The 18,488-nt window shown below is 36.0% G+C and overlaps 1 protein-coding gene across 1 annotated transcript; it reads left to right on the top strand.

Annotated features, from left to right (window-relative positions):
• Positions 1-593: 593 nt before the first annotated feature.
• On the top strand, positions 594-14,863 carry slc39a5 (solute carrier family 39 member 5). Its single transcript, XM_026944953.3, has 12 exons — positions 594-718; positions 963-1,125; positions 2,368-2,597; positions 4,153-4,321; positions 4,587-4,764; positions 7,578-7,747; positions 8,281-8,400; positions 8,520-8,577; positions 9,893-10,045; positions 10,952-11,032; positions 11,921-12,111; positions 13,587-14,863. The coding sequence occupies exons 1-12, from the start codon at positions 702-704 to the stop codon at positions 13,734-13,736; spliced, it is 1,680 nt and encodes a 559-aa protein (XP_026800754.3). The 5' UTR covers positions 594-701; the 3' UTR covers positions 13,737-14,863.
• Positions 14,864-18,488: the final 3,625 nt, after the last annotated feature.

The following is an 18,488-nucleotide window of genomic DNA, read 5'->3' as shown; positions in this document are numbered from 1 at the left end:
CCTTCAGTAAGAGTTTGATCCTGGTCAGGGTTGCAGTGAATCTGGAGTCTATCCCCAGAATACTGTGTGTGAGGCAGGAATACACTCGGAATGGGATTCCTGTCTATCACAGGGCGCCATGAACACACACAATTACACACTCATTCACCCACGTAGTTCATTTATCTTCAGTAAGAGTTTGATCCTGGTAAGGGTTGCGGTAGAACCGGTGTCGATCCCTGAACACTCTGCGTGAGGCTGGGAGGAAACCAGAAAACCTGGAGGAAACGCTTGCATGTAAAATTGACTTCAATCACTTCCTACATGCATACTAGAATTATTAGCCAGACTACATGCATGTATTTTGTGAATGTTTTGATTATTATGAGATTCTTGTGTGTACTGTATGTTATAGTAGTATACTATAACAGTCCTGCATTATTATACAAACACCACTCATGCATGGGAGTGGCTCAAAAGTTTGTTCTGATTCATTTTTTTTGCTCAGATAAAAGCAAGATAGAGGCCGCTTTTATCTTTCTCCTCCCCCAAAAACATTCTCACCCTCCTACTGATTACTTGAGAGGATCAACATACCTGATCAATCCACTGCAGTTGCTTAAAACCCAGCAGTGACGTTTTAGAAGTGTGTAAAGATTAACCAGAGCCTCCTCGCTGCCACAGAGAGCTCAGACTTTGAGGAAGCACAGTGTCAAATGTGAATGGAGCAGAATTTCAGGTAAGGTTTTTGCACATAGCTATATCTGTAAATATGCACAGAAAGAAAACATTCTTTTACATTTCTTCACAAATTCTCCACAAAAATCACAAGATCTTCCCAAAAACTGCACTGGAAACCTGCACTCTTTTCTCTCCTAAAGACTTTAACATACTGAAACAAATCATTGAACTCATGAATTATAGTTTTGTGTGTCCAAATATCATATTGTGTGTTAATTTGCTCTTTTCTTGCTTGTCTTCAGGATGCCTCTGGACTTCAAGCGTAGTGTGTACTTCTGCTTCGTGATCATTTCATCCATACAAACGTCACTCGCTCATTCTCATTACAATACAGCCGAATCGATGAAAGACAACAGTCAGGTGACACCTACAGAGGAGCACTTAGAGGAGGCTTTTGAAGAGCAAGTAAGAACATTCATCTAAACTGAGCTCATACAAAACCACTTTTTTCATCAGAAAGCTGCAATCTGACACACACTGACCACAGCCTTATCTAGAACACGGTGATGCAAGTGATCCAGATCCATAAAGTTGAGTTTTAGTGCTTGGTTTGAAAGCAGAAATCAGTCTTAAAGCTATAATTAGGGCAAAAGTTATATCTTTTATCCCAAGTGTAGTTCATCAGCAAAGACACATTCAGCTTCTGGTTTGTTCTTTAGTTTTGCACTGGAGCTACCTATGAGCCTATAAACCCAAGAGGTTAAAAAAAAATCAACAAAAAAAAAAATCAGGACTGTCAGAATGCACTGTGAATTCTGGCTTTGACAGTTCCTCAACCTCAACTACATCTTTCGAGTTTATAATTAGTCTCAAATAGAGATATGTGTTAGCAATCATATGTTTGTTCCTGCCATATTTATTACCATAAGCATGCTGCGTTGCATGAAAGTGCATTTAGAGCGTTCATTCATTCATCCTTAGTAACTGCCTGGTCAGGGTCGTGGTTGTTTGAATTAGGCTATTAACTCATTAGAACCAACTAAATTATTTTCAAAATAATTATTTTCTAAATAATATAGTTGGTTCTAAAAAATTAGTAGCCTAATTCAAACAACCGCGACCCTGACCAGGCAGTTACTAAGGATGAATGAATGAACGCTCTAAATGCACTTTCATGCAACACAGCATGCTTATGGTAATAAACATGGTTTTTGTTTGTCAAAAGGAAGAACCTCCTGCTTGTGCAAATTTGTTTTTATTGCATCCCAGTCCTCATGCACACCTTTAGTCTCAACTGGATGCCCTGTGAACTTTTGTATTTGTATCTGTTTGGAAGATTTTGTCTGCTAAATCCAAATAATGTTAATATTTAGTTACATTAGTGACATTAGAAGTGATTCAGTAAAATCAGTGAATCCTATTTAGCCAAATAGTCTTTTAAGGTGAGTGTGTGATCATTTTGTTAGACGATCATTGTAGGTCCAGTGCAAAACTGAAGACGCAAACTTCAGACATGTCTGGAGTACTTTTTTTTTTTTTGAAAAGAGGAAATTTCTATAGGGTAAATATAATTTTTGACCAAAATATCACTTTAAATCAGAAAACGAATCATCATCAAATAAGGCTCATGAGTACATCACATCATTGTTGACCTTCAAAATGCTGCCATCCAACATCTGCATTAATGTTTAACGTGGCTTCTGTAAGGGCTACTACCTGCAGCGTCTTTTCCTGGAGTACGGCAGCAATGGCAGTCTGACGTATGAAGGTCTACAGAAGTTACTGGGCAGCCTGGGACTGGGTGAGGTCAGTGTCCTGGAGATCAGACATGGCGTGGTGAAGCATTCCTCTCCCAGCCTGGCTCATATTCACCAACACTTAAAAGAAGACCATCATCATCATCCTCATCAGCCCTCAAGCACAGCGCCATTAAATAAGTAAGAGTCCAGAGTTTGGTCACTGAATCATCATGTACGAAACACAGTTTCTGGGTTTTGATTAACATCAGTGCACAGCAGTACTGTTCTAACTGTTCGGAGAGTGAAACAGAGTGTGGTTAGTTACATCTCCAAAAAAAAATCAGACTCTGGCAAAAATTCTTAAACATGATTATAAATACTATGGTAATGGGAAAACTTCGGGTCTACCTGAGTCAGTAATCAGATTTCAGTAGAGCTGTAGGACTTGAGACGTTTTCTGTATTGACTTGGACTTGTCTCTGACTTATTGGCATTTGTACTTGGACTTTTCTCGGTCTTGGGCATTGAACCCCCTAAATATGATCTCGGTCTTGACTGAGAGTGCAAAAATAATATATTTTGCATGCACAAAGTTTGACAAGAAGTAATTCCTTCTTCTAGAAAACAGCCTGAAGTAAAGGCTTGGCCTTGAAAAGGATTTGATGGTTTTTTTTTTTATCTTGAACTTGACTCAATCTTGACTTGGCCTTGACCCACTTAAGCCTCAGTCTTGACTTGATCTTGGCTAGTCCTGGTCTTGGCGGTCTTGACTACAGCCAAAGATTTCCATAATGCTTTACATCAAGGTTGCCTTACCTTAGATCATTCAAAGTATTAGCTAATATTAGCCTTAATAAACCATAAGTAATGTGAACAAAGTAAGTTAATGCTGTATGAATTGATGATCGTTTAAATGTTAATTAAATACACTTAAAAATATACTCATCAACTAATGTTTATTCAGTCAATATCTTAAAATCTACATAAATTAGTACAAATTAAATTACAGCCGGGGATTGCTACCTGACAGCTCCAGGGTCCCTGGATCGATCCTGAGCTGAGATAACTGTCTGTGACGGAGTTCCTCTAGGTTTGCTGGTTTCCTCCCAATTTCCAAAGACATTCCAGTAGATTTGTTGGCTTTGCTAGTGTAAATTGTCCCTAGGTGGGAATGATCTCAGGGTTGCATGGTGCCCTGCGATGGACTCATGTCTCATCTAAGGTGTTCCTGGGATTAGCCACAGATCCACCATGACCCTTGAGATGAATGATGAATGACAGCATGAAAGAATACATTACAGCATCTTCCTAAATGGTGATAAACATCAAATTATGCTGTTTGCATAACCAACTGAATCATCTGTTTACTCCTGAAATAATGCAATGATTAGATTATAGTTTTATCTTAAAGGTATTTGTGTTCTAACACAAAGATGTGCTGTTTTGAAGTTGATCTGGATAAGGTCTGCATTTAAATGCTGCAAATGTTTTAAGAGTGTATTATTAGTATAATGTAGTGTATGATCAGTGTAAACACTTTCACAGAGGAAAAAAATGAATTTAAAGTTTGCTTGATAATTAGATAGAAGGTTGTTTGATCACTGATATAACTTTTATTTTTAATCTATTAAATGACATACAAAAAAAAAAAACAGCAAATACTCAATTTTGACTAAATCAGCAGATACCTCTTTTAATATGGCAGTAAGTTGTATTTTTTTTAGTTACCCAGCAAATGTTTGATTTCACACAGAGTCTCTGAGCCTGAGACTTTTAAAGCAACAATGTCCACAACTGATGTCAAAGTTGTGCAGCGTGGATCTTCAGGACGGGGAGATGATTTGCAACCTACAGCTTCACTTGGCACAGAAAGACCATTACTCTTCTCTGATCATCCGAGAAAGAACCACCTCCATGAGAATGTGAGTGCTAAGTGTTAAATTGTCTGTAGCCCAAATGATCAAAGTACACGTCTGATAGCTAGCTGATATCATGTGATCAAAGGTAATCATAAAGTGTCATAAGAGTGAAATGCAAATTGAGACTTTCAATCAAGACTTTTACATTAGATAATGACTACTTATAATTTTGCCATCAGGACTTTTCAAACTTAAAACAGTATAGAAGGGTGTAAATCACAGCCTTGTGAAAGCACTAACCCTTTCTTTACGTCTTTCCTCTGTTCAGTGTTTGAACGTCACGCAGCTTCTGTGGAACTTCGGTTTGGATCAGGCGTCTCACATCACCCCTGCTCACTTCACCTTCCTGTGTCCTGCTCTGCTGTATCAGATAGACAGCGGCGTGTGTCTTCGCCACACAGATCCTGACATGCAGGAAGCTGGAAATAGCGTGGCTTTTCTCAGAGGTGATAAGCCACTGCATGTAGATGTTCCTCTGAAATGATCATGTAATGTTACCTAGAGGAGTCTGATATTAAAAATAGTCTAAAAAAGAAAAGGTAAAATTTCAGTGGGATCAAATTTACAGATCAGACTGATGCATCTATAATCTAAACATCTTAAAATGTTCATAAAAATTAAAGTAGACATGCTAAAAGGCTATGGCTGTTGCTCCAGTTCAGGACTATTCAACTGAGTAATGTTACACACAGCCTGACAGAGTACTACCAATGAATATGATAAATAATCATTAACAATAATAAAATAATATAAAGCAGTAAACAATCACCAATGTGAAATTCATGGCATATAAGTAGTCACGTACACTGAACTCCAAATATGTGTCTCTTTGAGTATATAAAAAAGCAGAAATCTGATAAAGAAAACCATTTATCATACTTACAAATATTTGTTTGCTTTCCAATATAGTGAAAGGAAGAAAGAAAGAGGCAGTAAAAAACCAACATCTTAAATTAAGGAAAAATGATCTAATATGTATTATTATGAGATTATTATTATTATATAACAAATATAAGCCCAATAAGCCTATTTCTAGAAATATTTATCAATTTTAAGCTTGAAATGATCTTATTCTATTGGGAGAGCATTTTGCTTCTTTCTAGAAATAAATGCTTGATATTATTCTCAAAAATTATCTCCCATTAGAATAAAACAATTTCAAGCTTGGAATGATTAAAAATATCTAGAAATAGGCTGAATAATCTTATATTTGTTTAAAAACAATCTAACAAAGAGAAATATTAGTTGAATTTGCCTATATTCAAGCATATTCAAGATACTTTTACTTAAGATTTCATTTTTTTTTTTGCAATGAAGAAAGAAAGGTAAAGTAAGTAAAGCAAACTAAAGAAGAATTAGAAGTATAGTACAGTAAGATAAAGTAACATAAACTAAATTAAGTAAGTAAAGTAAATTGATGAAGTTATAGTGCTTAAATAAATAAGGTAAGATGAAATAAGTAAATAAAGTAGATAATAAAGTAGTTGATGTGAAGTAGTACATGTGAAGTAAGTAGTCAAGTCACCTTTATTTATAGAGCGTGTGTAAAGACAATAAATGTCGGCCAAAGTGCTGTACAAAACATCATGCAAATCCAAACATCAATAAGAGGAAATAAAACAATAAAAGCATTAAAACACAGGCAAAAGACAGGACAAAACAGAAGACTTGATGCTGTAGACCCGAAATTTAAAAAAAGACTCAAATGCCTGGGAGAATAAATATGTTTTTAAATTGGATTTTAAGAATGTCTATAGTGGGAGAAAAAAAAATGTATAAAATAGATAAAATCTAAAAAATGTAAGGTGTCCCATAACCTCAGAGCTGGGACAGAAAAGGCTCGGTCACCTTTAAACTTTATCTGAGTCTGTGAAAAAGCTAAAAGTAGTTTGTTAGAGGATATTAAAGCTCAGGTTTACAGAGATTTAAAAACAAATAATAAATTACATCACTTTACCTACTTTTCAGTAAGTAAGGTAAAGTAGGTAGAGTGAAGTAATATAACGAAGAAAGTAATGTATTTAGACTAAGTAAAGTAAATTGAATTAAATTAAAGTAAAGTAAGTAGCACGTGAAGTGAGGTAAAGTAAGTATAGAAAGCAAAATAAAGTTAGTAGGTAAAGTAAGCAAGGTAAAATGAATGTAGGTAAAGTGAAGTAAATAAGAGATTAAGTAAGTATGCAAAATAAGTTAAATTAAGTAAGGTCAAGTAAGTAGGTAAAATGAGGTAAAGTAAATTGAAGTATAGTAAGAAATTAAGTAATGTAAGGTAATGTAAGGTAAAGTCAGGGAAGTCGACGATGTAACTGAAATTATAGTAATTATTACAGTATTAATTAAGTAACTACTTGAGTAACTAATTTATGGTAAAATGAGGTAAATTGAAGTGTAGTAACTAATTAATTAACTAGGTAACGTAGAGTAAAATAAAGTAAGTAAGGAAGGTAAGCAAAATAATGTGAAGTCAGGTGAAGTTGGGTATGTACATGTAATTGAAATTATAGTAATTAATAGTAAGTAATTAAGTAACTAAATAACAAAGGGTAAAATAAAGTAGGTAGGGAATGTAAACAAGTGATGTGAAGTCAGGTGAAGTTAGGAAATTAAGGTATGTGGATGGTGTAATTGAAATTATAGTAAGTATTTGAGTAAGTATTTGAGTAAGTAAAGTAAGGTGAAATAAAGTAAGTAGGAAATGTGTGCAAGTAATATGATGTCAGGTGAAGCCAGTTAAGCAAGGTATATAGGTAATGTCATTGAAATTATGGTAAGTAATTAAATAACTATTTAACTAACTAACAAAAGATCAAACAAAGTGAGTAGGTTATGTAAAGTAAGGTTTGTAAGTACCGTAAGTAAGAAAGAAAAGTAAGTATGTAAGGTAAGTAATGTGAGCTAATGTTTAAGTATAGGTAATGTAAATAAAGTATAGTGAAGTTAAGTAAGTAACGTAAAAGTAAGTTGATAAACTGATGTTGTGATGAAGTGACATGAGGAAGTAACAAAGGAACAAGGTAAAATAAGTAAGGGTAAGGGACTAATGTAAAAGAAAGCATGTAAAGTAAATTATGGTAAGTAATTTAAGAAGAAATGCAAAGTAAAGTAAGAAACTCCAGATGTACATAGGTGCAAACATTCTGCTGTAGTCACATGGCCTAGTTTGGATATGTTGACGTATAACTGTAGTTATGTGTTATATGCATTTCATGCTAAAGTGTTTTAAACAGTAAGAACAGACTGTGTATATATCTCCTCTTAGCTCTGGGTTGGGCCTCTGTAGCGCTGCTAGTAATCAGTCTGCCGTCCCTCGTGGCCCTTGGACTGACTCCCCTGATCCCACCTGCTGCCCTCCAGACCTTCCTGTGCCCCATGGCGGCCATGGCAGTGGGCACTCTGTGTGGAGACGCCCTTCTGCACCTACTGCCTCATGTAAGTGACCAGAATAACAGTGAAGGCAGTAAAAGCTTGAAGGATGGATAGAATATCAGATTATTGTTTTATATTATCCCATATATTGTGTTTGGGTTTAAATGTTAAGTGAAAAAACGAAAACATACAAATAAACCTTGATCTGGGACAAAGAGATATCCATTGCTACATTGTGTTCAATATTTTATTCTATTTTTATTATTCTAATTTGTTGCATTTTATAACAACATTAGAAGACTGTGCTGTCAGGACTGCACACACATATAGTTATGTGTATTTAAAGTGTGTGTGTGTGTGTGTGTGTGTATGTGAGACTAGAATTCATTACTACAGAACTTTAAGAACTTAAAAGGTTAAAATATATGACTTTCAAATGTCAAACATTAAAATGTCTTTAATCCTTTTCATTCTGTTCATAAGGGTCTGACAAGTGATGCATTAGCATTCTTAAAGCATGAATATGTAAATGTAGTTGCGTTTAGCTCGTGTGTGTGTGTGTGTGTGTGTGTGTGTGTTTGTGTGTGGTATCTCAGGCGAACTCTGGGCCACACAGTGATCACCATGATGCAGTGTTAAAGGGCCTAAGTGTGCTCAGTGGACTGTACTTGCTCTTCGTGTTTGAGAGTGTGCTTGGTTTCAGGCACAGCTGTAAGGTGAGCTTCTCTCCTGCATTACACAGCAGAACACACACATCTACACATTAAACATTCTCTTAATGAGTAAAGGAACATGTAAATTTGTTTTAGAATTTTGGATGTTTTTTTCCACTCAGAAATCAAAGAAAAGAAAGCAGAATGCAGCAGAGGGCCGGGAAATGGAGGCTTTGGAGGGTAAGTTTGAAAAGTTGAGGACACACTCAGAATTATAGAGTTAAATTCAAATGAACTAAAGCTGAATTCATGAAGCTTGGAAAAAAAACCAACATGAGTAATTTGATGTCCAAGAGAGTTTTCACAGCAAATCTTAGATATTTGAATGTATCAAGTTTGAAATCAGCACTTTTACATTCAGCTTAACACAACTGAATCGTAGAGTAAAATTCAACTGTAGAATTCCACACCTTTCATTCACACAACTTTGGTTATAGAATTTCAGGTTGTAAACACAACAGTTTATACATTGCCATCATAACAAAACCCCATATCTCCAAGATCATAATGTTCTTAAAAAGGAAAAAAATTCTCAACTTCTGTTTATGGAATTTCAATAAGTAAGTAAGGTAAAGTAAGTAAAGTAAAAGTAAAATAAGGTAAAGTTAGTTAGTTAGTAGTAAGTAAATAAATAAGTATGGTAAATTTAATTAAGTTAAGTAAGTAAATAAATACATACGGAAACAAAACTCAGGTAAGGTAAAGAAAGCAAAGGTCTGTGAGTAAATAAATAAATAAGTATGGTAAAGTTAATTAGGTAAAGGTAATTAATTAAATAAATAAATATGGTAAAGAAGCATAAGTAAGGTAAAGTAAGTAAAGTTAAGTAAGTCAAAAACCAAGTAAGGTAAAGTTAATTAGGTACCATTAAGTGTGTAAAACAATAAGTATGGTTAAGTAGTTAGGTAAAGTAAGTAAAGTTAAGCGAGTAAATAAATATGGTCCAGTTAATTAAGTTATGTAACTAAATAAATAAATATGCAGAAAGAAGAAAGATAGATAAGGTAAAGTGTGTATACTATTGTATATATTGTACACTGAATCTGTATTCATATTTTTCAGGTACAAACATTTAAAGCAGTATAAAATTCAGCACTTTATATTTACATTGTTTGGAAAAAATCAGGTCATGGAGGTTTAAGTTGTTTATGAAATTCAGGAAATTTCATAAACAGGTTGAGAATGTTTTTCTTCTCCAAGAAAATGACCACTTTACCTACTTACCAACATTAATTTACTTTACCTTACTTTACATAGGGTTAAGTAAACGTCTTTGTGTAAACTTGATCTAAATAATGTTGTGTTGGTGGTTGGCAATAAATTTTGAAAGAAAAAATTATAGCAGTTACAGATAGAAATCAGTAAAACAAAAATGCGAACATTTCTGTGATGCACATTATCACATTTTGCGTGTCATGATGCATTGGCACACCCCTAGTAAAGAGACATCAATGAAGCCATCAGTAAAGTCATGAAACCTGGTTCTCTTCTCCAGGTTCCTCTACACCTGAGCACTCTGTGATCCCTGAGTCGGGTCACGGTCATTCTCACACACCGCTGGATCGAAGCTCCTCCAGCCTCAGCACCATCGCCTGGATGGTCATCATGGGAGATGGAATCCACAACCTCACTGACGGACTAGCGATTGGTGTGTACGTCTGAGCAGGTTACAGTGGGGGACATGTTACATTATTATGTAAGACACGGAACACTATGAGGTGTGCTGTTATAGCAAAATAAGCAATGACAAGCAATAAGCAACCACCCTGAAATGGATTATTTTCCTATACAACACATGCCAAAGTGTTTCATTCATCTTATACCACAGGAATTTGTTCATTTTTATTTATTAAAGAGTGACACCTAATACTTTTTATCCATTTATAGTTACATTTAATGTTGCAGAACATCTGCAAAACAAGTTAGATCCTGTTATCACTTACGTTATAGCAGCTACAAATAGTCATTCCCTCACCTGCCTCTTTTTTGTCTCTCTTGAGCTTTTTGGTTTTTTTATCTCAGCTTGTTAAGTTACAGAGAAAATGAAGTCCTCCATCCTGAAGACTTTCCCATGTTGGAAAACCTATTGACTGATACAAAGTGTTTCTTCCAAAAATGCAAAATAAATGTCTCTTCACATGAAAAATTCACCATATCAACAACTACTCACATTTTTAAAATCCTTAAGAGGAGTGTCTGCCTAGACAAGTCCCTGTGTCATTTGTTACTGTAGAAACAATGACGTATTTGAACGAGTGCATTAATATAAATTTTGCAGCCTGAAATATTGTCGGAGCTGCTGTTTTAGAAAAGTTCGCAAGACCTTCTGACCAATGAGATTTGAGAATTCCACAGCGCTGTGGTAAAATTAATGTTAAATCTTCCTGCTGTGTTTTCCCCGTTTTATGGGGCCAATATATTAATCATCAGAGAGAGAGGTTTTCATCGCTGTCTTACTATTCGTTATTCATTAAACCACACCATGTTTCGGCTTTGTTCAATGCTCAGAGGTCTCTTATTACTCCTTTGTTTTTTTTGTCTCTGTCTCCTGCAGGTGTGGCATTTTCTCAGAGCTTGACTGGAGGACTCAGTACCACTATCGCTGTCTTCTGCCATGAGCTTCCTCACGAGCTGGGTATGGCACTCTCCCACAGTCTGCTCAGACTGAGCCCCTGATATATCCTCTCATTTATCCAACTGATACACTTTTAAAACTTCCAATCTTTTAGATCAAACGTGTTCTGTGAGTAAAAGCAATTTGTGCTAATCATGAATAATTATTACATGCCTTATTCACATGTTTGCATATAAATATATCGATGGATGACAAATTAAAGTTTATACATTTCTTTGTGACAGTCTCCACTGTTAAAAGCTCTATACGAATAAAATTTGAATTGAATTGAATTAAATGAAAATTAACCAGTGGCTTTGTTATGCTGTAGGGGACACTTATTTATTTTACTGTGATGGTTTGGCTCAATTTGTCCCCTTAGAGTGAAGCGTCATTGCAGATCAGTACAGCAGTTCTTCTGACTGATCGCCTTTATCCTATGACGAAACATTTCATATCCTGATGGGCGTGGTCTCATCCAGGATGACCCCACCCCCGTGCACAGTGCACGAGGGCTCACTGAATGGTTTGATGAGGATGAAAATTATGTAACTCATATGTTACACTCACCAGATCACAGCCAAATTAAACACTTATGAACCTCCATCATCAAAACATCAACTGAGGGAAAAATCTTTAAAGAATTGTGTTCATTGTTCCAGTACAGTTCCAGAGACTTGTAGAATCTGTAGCTTTTCTGATGGCTTGTAGTGCCCCAACACCTTACTAACACACTTTATGTTGGTATTATCTTTCATTTTTTGCACGCCTGTATACATAATCATATAGTAAGTAAGTAAACAGCTGTGTCTGGGAATTATGTGTATAACACTTCATCATCAGCCTAAATTTTACAATCGTGGCCGGCCTACCGTCAGCAGAACTAACTGTTTCAGCATGTGTGTTCAGGTGATCTGGCCGTGTTGCTGACTGCAGGTTGGCCTGTGCGGAGACTGGCACTCTTCAGCTTGCTCTCGGCCCTGCTGGGGTACGTGGGAGTGCTGACTGGCACTGTACTGGGGCACCAGTGGGCACAGCACTCGCCCTGGATCCTTACACTCACCGCTGGAGTCTTTCTCTACGTCGCGCTGACTGACATGGTGAGAACAGTGGCTGTGGTTGAGACTCTAAAACGGCAGACTTGTATTAACGCAATGTAGTATGGGTGCTCGTCAGCATGGTAACACACACCTTTTCTGGACACTCATCACCTCACTTGAAGTACTATTAAAAAATGCAGTTTATAATGTTAAAGGTGTTTCCAAACCTGTGATAATCAAATAAATTAGAAGATATCTCAGGAAAAACTGTAATTCACAATATTTCCATGCCATGCGTCAGGTTAATTTCTTTTATTTCAGGGTTCTGTTTAAAATGTTCTGGCCCAGAAATAAGCCCCACCTCCAGGTGAAACAGAGCGACTCAGAAATAAGCCCCACCTCCAGGTGGAACAGAGCGACTCAGAAATAAGCCCCACCTCCAGGTGAAACAGAGCGACTCAGAAATAAGCCCCACCTCCAGGTGGAACAGAGCGACTCAGAAATAAGCCCCACCTCCAGGTGGAACAGAGAGACTCAGAAATAAGCCCCACCTCCAGGTGAAACAGAGCGACTCAGAAATAAGCCCCACCTCCAGGTGAAACAGAGCGACTCAGAAATAAGCCCCACCTCCAGGTGGAACAGAGAGACTCAGAAATAAGCCCCACCTCCAGGTGAAACAGAGCGACTCAGAAATAAGCCCCACCTCCAGGTGAAACAGAGCGACTCAGAAATAAGCCCCACCTCCAGGTGGAACAGAGAGACTCAGCACCGTTACTGTTGCTTAAAAGGGCAACTTACTCGAAACGAACAAACCGGGGATTGTTATTGTAAAAACATCGCGAAAAACATAAATTGTGAAGACCATGATTATATAAACTGAGATTCTAATACAGACATGGGGGTGTTTTTAATTTGCATATTTATGCATATTTATATGTCTTAATACTTTTAATTATGCGAGAGTTGTATGTTCTTAAGCCATGTCAATAGTTTATTGGGCAATAAAATAAGTTTTCAGTAATTTTTTGGTTTAACATACATTTGAGTGCAAAAGTTGGCATCTCGTGTAGATCTTAAATAGGGGAAATAAAAGAAAGTGTACGCCTATATAGCAAGACGTTGAAATTGAAATGCGGGTTTGTTCTGCTACAAAATAACAATATGAAGCGAGGTGAAGTGAATACTACACTGAAATTAAAAAAAAAAAAGCAGCCACTTAGAGGATGTGAAAAAGATGTTCTGGCAGTTGTAAATAAAAAAAATGTAAAAAAAAAAAAAAAAAAAAAAAATTGAACTTTTTTCACAGTGATCATCTTAACAAATGATAAATCGTTTTTATGAAGCACATCTGTGATTTGTTGATATAAAAGGAATATTTTTCTTCAGTTTGTCTTCAGGGTATGCAAACTTATGCACTCAACTGGATCTGTTTAATGGTTTAAGATCATACATTTACCATCAGTCCACAATGTATATATTGTTATAATTAAGGTAGCTTGTTGCTACCATTTCTTGGGACCCTCTTGTGCTTCCAGATGCCTGAGATGCTGCATGGAGATCGAGGTTCAATGAGTCCTCTCAGCTGTTTCCTCCTGCAGAGCATCGGCTTGCTCACAGGAGGTGCCATCATGCTGTGCATCGCTCTCTTCGAGGAGAACCTTAGCGTTAGCTTGGGGGACGGATGAGAGACAGAAAGTAACGTGTGGAATCATAGACCTGCACCAAACCTTGCTAACATGGATGCCTGATGGCTTCTTAAATGTGGGTTTGTGTGCTGAAAGGACAGTACAGGAAGAAGAAAAGCTGCTTCAGCTGGACTGAACAATCTGTCTACTGATTTGACTAAAAGCAGCTTTGGGAAATTTTTTTATGAAGCTAATTCCAATATAGCATTCCTTTAATATCACTGAGGAACGTTTTTCTGTGCCTCTGAGTCTCTGAGTTTTATATTAAAGATTTTAATCCGAGTTGTATTTGTGATGTTTTAAAGAGTTAGTAATTTATTAAGTGATCACTGATTAAAACTGGTAAAGAAATGAGTCATCGTATGAACTGTCATTTGAATTACAGTTTTAAATATTCATAATGATATTGATAATGATTGCTTAATGAGTTTATGAGTTCATCACTTCTTAAATATTTTGCATCTACTGTACTGTATATTATGATAAATGTTTAATTTTCTAGTTTGTGTGTGAATGTTTAGCACATCTAGCAGATTTACAGGAAGTTTGATCTGATGCCATGCAGTCAGATTCATAAATCTTTTCTATCAGAGCTAGTCAGCTAGCTATGCTGATAGGATTTATAACAGTTTACACACTTTATAGCAAATACTAAATAAACAACTGGCATGAGCTCACCTGACAGGATTTCTGAAAAGATTTATAAGTCACATTTATAAATGTTTATCGTCTACTACGAATACTAGCCAACTAGCTAACATGAGAGGATTTCTGTAAGAATTTTAAGTCATATTTCTAAACATTTATCATCTTCACAGCTAATTCTAAATATACAGCTAGCATGAGCTAACCTGACAGGATTTCTGAAAGGATTTTTTTCTGACATTTGTAAATGTTTCATGTTTACTGCTAATGCTAGATAAATAGCTAGTATGCGCTAACCTGACATGATTTTTAAGAGGATTTTAAGTCATATTTATAAACTTTTATCATATTTACAGGTAAAGCTAAATTGATGACTATCATGAGCTGACCTGACAAGATTTCCGAAAGGATCTTAAGTTGTACATTTATCCTTGTTCTAGCTGATTCTAAATAAACAGCTAGCATGAGCTAACCTGAAAGAATACCTGAGAGAATTTTTAAGTTATTTATAAACATGTTTCATGTTTACTGCTAATGCTAGATAGACAGCTAATATGAGCTAACCTGACAGGATTTCTGACAGGAGGGATTTTAATTCTTATATATAACCATTTATCATCTAAACTGCTAATGCAGGCCAACTGGCTAATATGAGACAACCTGACAGCATTTCTGAAAGGATTTTAAAATCATATTCATTATTGTTTGTTATCTCTACTACGAATGCTAGCCAACTAGCTAGCATGAGCTTACCTGACAGGATTTCCGAGACTCGAATTCATTTATAAGCGTTTATTAAACTTTACTGCTAATACTAAAGAGAAAGACTATGAGATATCCTGACAGGATTTCTGAGAGGACTTACATCATGTTTATATATTATCATCTTTAGCGCTAATGCTAGATAGAAAACTAGCAAGAGCTAACCAGACAGGATTTCTCAAAGTATTTTAAGTCATATTTATAAATGTTTACCATCTACTAATAATACTAGCCAACTAGCTAACACGAGAGGATTTCTGTAAGAAATTTATTTCATATTTATAAATGTGTACGTTCACCTTCACCTTTATAAAAGTTTATCTTTACTGCTAATGCTAGATTGATAGCTAACATGAGCTAACCTGACAGGATTTCTGAGACTTTGTCATTTATAAATGTTTCTATTTAGTATTAGCAGTAAAGATAAAGACTTTCAGATAACCTGACAGGATTTCTGAGAGCGCTAACCTCATATTTATAGACTATTATCATCTTTAGTGCTAATACTAAATAGAAATCTAGCATGAGCTAACCTCATACTAATCGTCAAAGTGTTTTAAGGCATATTTATAATTTTATAATTTTTATCATCTACCAGTAATACTAGCCAACTAGTGAACATGAGAGGATTTTTATGTCATATTTTTTTTAAACATGTAAAATAGTAAAACATCTTTAATATTAATACTAGCCAATTAGCTAACATGAGCTAACAACAGGATTTCTGAGATTTTTTGTAGTTTATAACGGTTTTGTCATCTTTACTGCTAATGCCAGATAGATAGCTTGCTTGACAGGATTTTTGAGCAGATTTCTAAAGACATTAATAAAAGTTTATAATATTTATTTTTCTATCTAGCGTTAGCAGTTACCAACACTGATAAAAGTCCTAGCAGGCAGCGAAAAAACTGGACTTTATCCCACAAAATTTATGTCTGTGGACGAGATAGATAAATTGTATTTGCGTATGGTCTGATCAATGAAGAAAAAAGAAAAAAAAAAAAGAAAAAGAAAAAACAATAAAAAAAAAACCAAAAAAAACCAAACGCAAGCATCATTGTAGCAAGCCAAAATTCATAAATGCTATGGCTACACCGCAGAAGTTTGCACCTCTACATAACATTATCCACAGAAGAAAAGAACAACACAGTGTCTTTTATTTAGCAATAGCACTTTATTTCAAACATAACCAATCCTAAGCCACAATACTGAATGACAAGATCTACTGGCTGCAGCATATTATGAAACTGGCAAACGCAAAATGTACAGGATTTTCTTTTTTCTGTATTTTAAAGTCAGAGAGACCAAGTTCATATAATACCAAATTCAAAACAATGATAAATGTTCCTTCTTAGTTAAATACATGTTACAGATGTTCACATCTGTTAGTAACAATTAACCATTTACAAGCTCCTACTAGGAATTAACAAGGCAAAGTGCTTTCAGGATTGCATCGTCACACAAAGAAATGAATGGCTTGAGGTTTTTTTTGGGGGGGGGGGCAGGGGGGGCGGGCACAGCTAGGGGCTCGGGGTGTGAAAGGGTGTGACCGGGGGTTCTTCCTTAACGTCTCGTACTTTTAGGACACTACACTAAACTGAGGGTGGCTACAGAGGTCCAAAGGCTGAATGGTTAATTTGATTTTGGAACGGTGTAAGGCTCGGGGGACTGGATGCACCCCGTTAGTAACGCTGACCTATTCCCCCTTTCAAACCCCCCAACCTCCAGTAGAAAATTGAATTGTTGCTTAGGTACCAAAGTCATGCACCCACCCGCACAATGCCCGAAACTCACCCGGAATCTCACGCACACTCAATGAAGAGTTGTAAACTTGAATTCAGAGGGCTCACAGTGAACATTGAGAGGTGATTAAGTAGGGGGGGGGGACTAGAAGCAAGGAAAAATAGGGATTAAAAAAAAAAAATACAATGGAGAAAAGAGAAACGATACAGCAGGTATAATATAAGCATACAGTATACGAGCTGTAATAGGCTGATAGGCTTCCCTGTTTTTAGCAAACATCAGAAACACGTGACATCATCAGAACTATGGGAGGAAAGCATGAGGGGAAAAAAAAAAAAGAAGCTTTTTCTAATACAGTCTGGCTTCACATTCCAGTGGTACTCTGCTGTGTATACACTTTCTCATGTTACACTGACAGACACACAATCAAGCACTTTTTTTTTTTTTTTTTTTTTAAATATATATAACCGCTTGTTGACGATAAATTACACACACATCTGTTCCATATAAATATTTTCCATTCATCACCACGGCAGGGTGAGAGATTCGGATATACATCAAGCTGCAACACGCAGAGGTAGGAATAATGCTACTACTCCTCAGAACGCTGCTAACAGTAAATGAACAGTAAAATCAACTCTGGTTTGGGTCATGCTTTAAGCAAAGGCAGTAGATGTGAGTGTGATGTGTTTTGGCTGAAGCAGGGGTTCGAGTGATGGTACACGCCCCTGCTGTGGTCCCAGGCTTTGAGCACATGCTGGTGATGGCGTCTTTTCCTAACTTTAAAAAGAAAAGAAAAAAAAGAAAAAAAAGAAAAAAAAAAAAAAAAAAACACAACGACAGTATTTGCAGATATGCTGATGAGGTATACAAGGTTTGATATGACCCCATACTATATTCTCTCACACACACATATAATATCTATATACACACACATACACAAGTGCACACTAATGCATACACACTGGGTGCTGCCTGACATGATCAGAGCATAGTATTTTTGCGTCTCTTTTGTAACAGCAATCTTTTGGAAAGAACACAAAAAAGGGAAAAAAAAAGAAAAAAAAAAAAAAGAAAGTCTCATAGACTTCGGGTCTTTTGTGAAACTGGATTCAGGTACGAGACCCAAGCAGAACGCAGCCAGTCCATTCAAAATGGCCTGAAATCCTGTACACAGCAAATTCACATTCAGTCTGACTGAAGTAAGGCTCTCTCAGTGCTGAAATCTAACATTTCGAACACAAGGAGAGGGTGTTTACCTAAGGTGCCACAGAAACAAAACAAAAATCCACGAGCCAAAGTGACCCAGCAAATCAAACCTTTCAAAATATACAATTGTCTCTTGATTATATTGCTTGTTTTAGGAGAAAAATTATGTCACTGGCCGTCTCCACAGAATGGTAGATTGGTCCTTGGCCATAAAATACTTAGCTACTAAGAAGAAAAAAAAAATTATATATATATATATATATATATATATATATATATATATATATATATATATATATATATATATATATATAGTGTGTGTGTCATCCTCAAAGCAATGTGCTCACTGTGGTTCAGTTAAAAACACTTCACCACTGAAAGAAATAATCCAAC

Source organism: Pangasianodon hypophthalmus, chromosome 16, assembly GCF_027358585.1.
Source record: "Pangasianodon hypophthalmus isolate fPanHyp1 chromosome 16, fPanHyp1.pri, whole genome shotgun sequence".
Classification (NCBI taxonomy): domain Eukaryota; kingdom Metazoa; phylum Chordata; class Actinopteri; order Siluriformes; family Pangasiidae; genus Pangasianodon; species Pangasianodon hypophthalmus.
This window is presented reverse-complemented; position numbering and strand designations above follow the sequence as displayed.

Coding starts and splice junctions, on each gene's coding strand:
- slc39a5 (XM_026944953.3), top strand. Junction 2,598..4,152: donor AGCACAGCGCCATTAAATAA/GTAAGAGTCCAG, acceptor GATTTCACACAG/AGTCTCTGAGCCTGAGACTT. Junction 8,578..9,892: donor GGAAATGGAGGCTTTGGAGG/GTAAGTTTGAAA, acceptor TCTCTTCTCCAG/GTTCCTCTACACCTGAGCAC.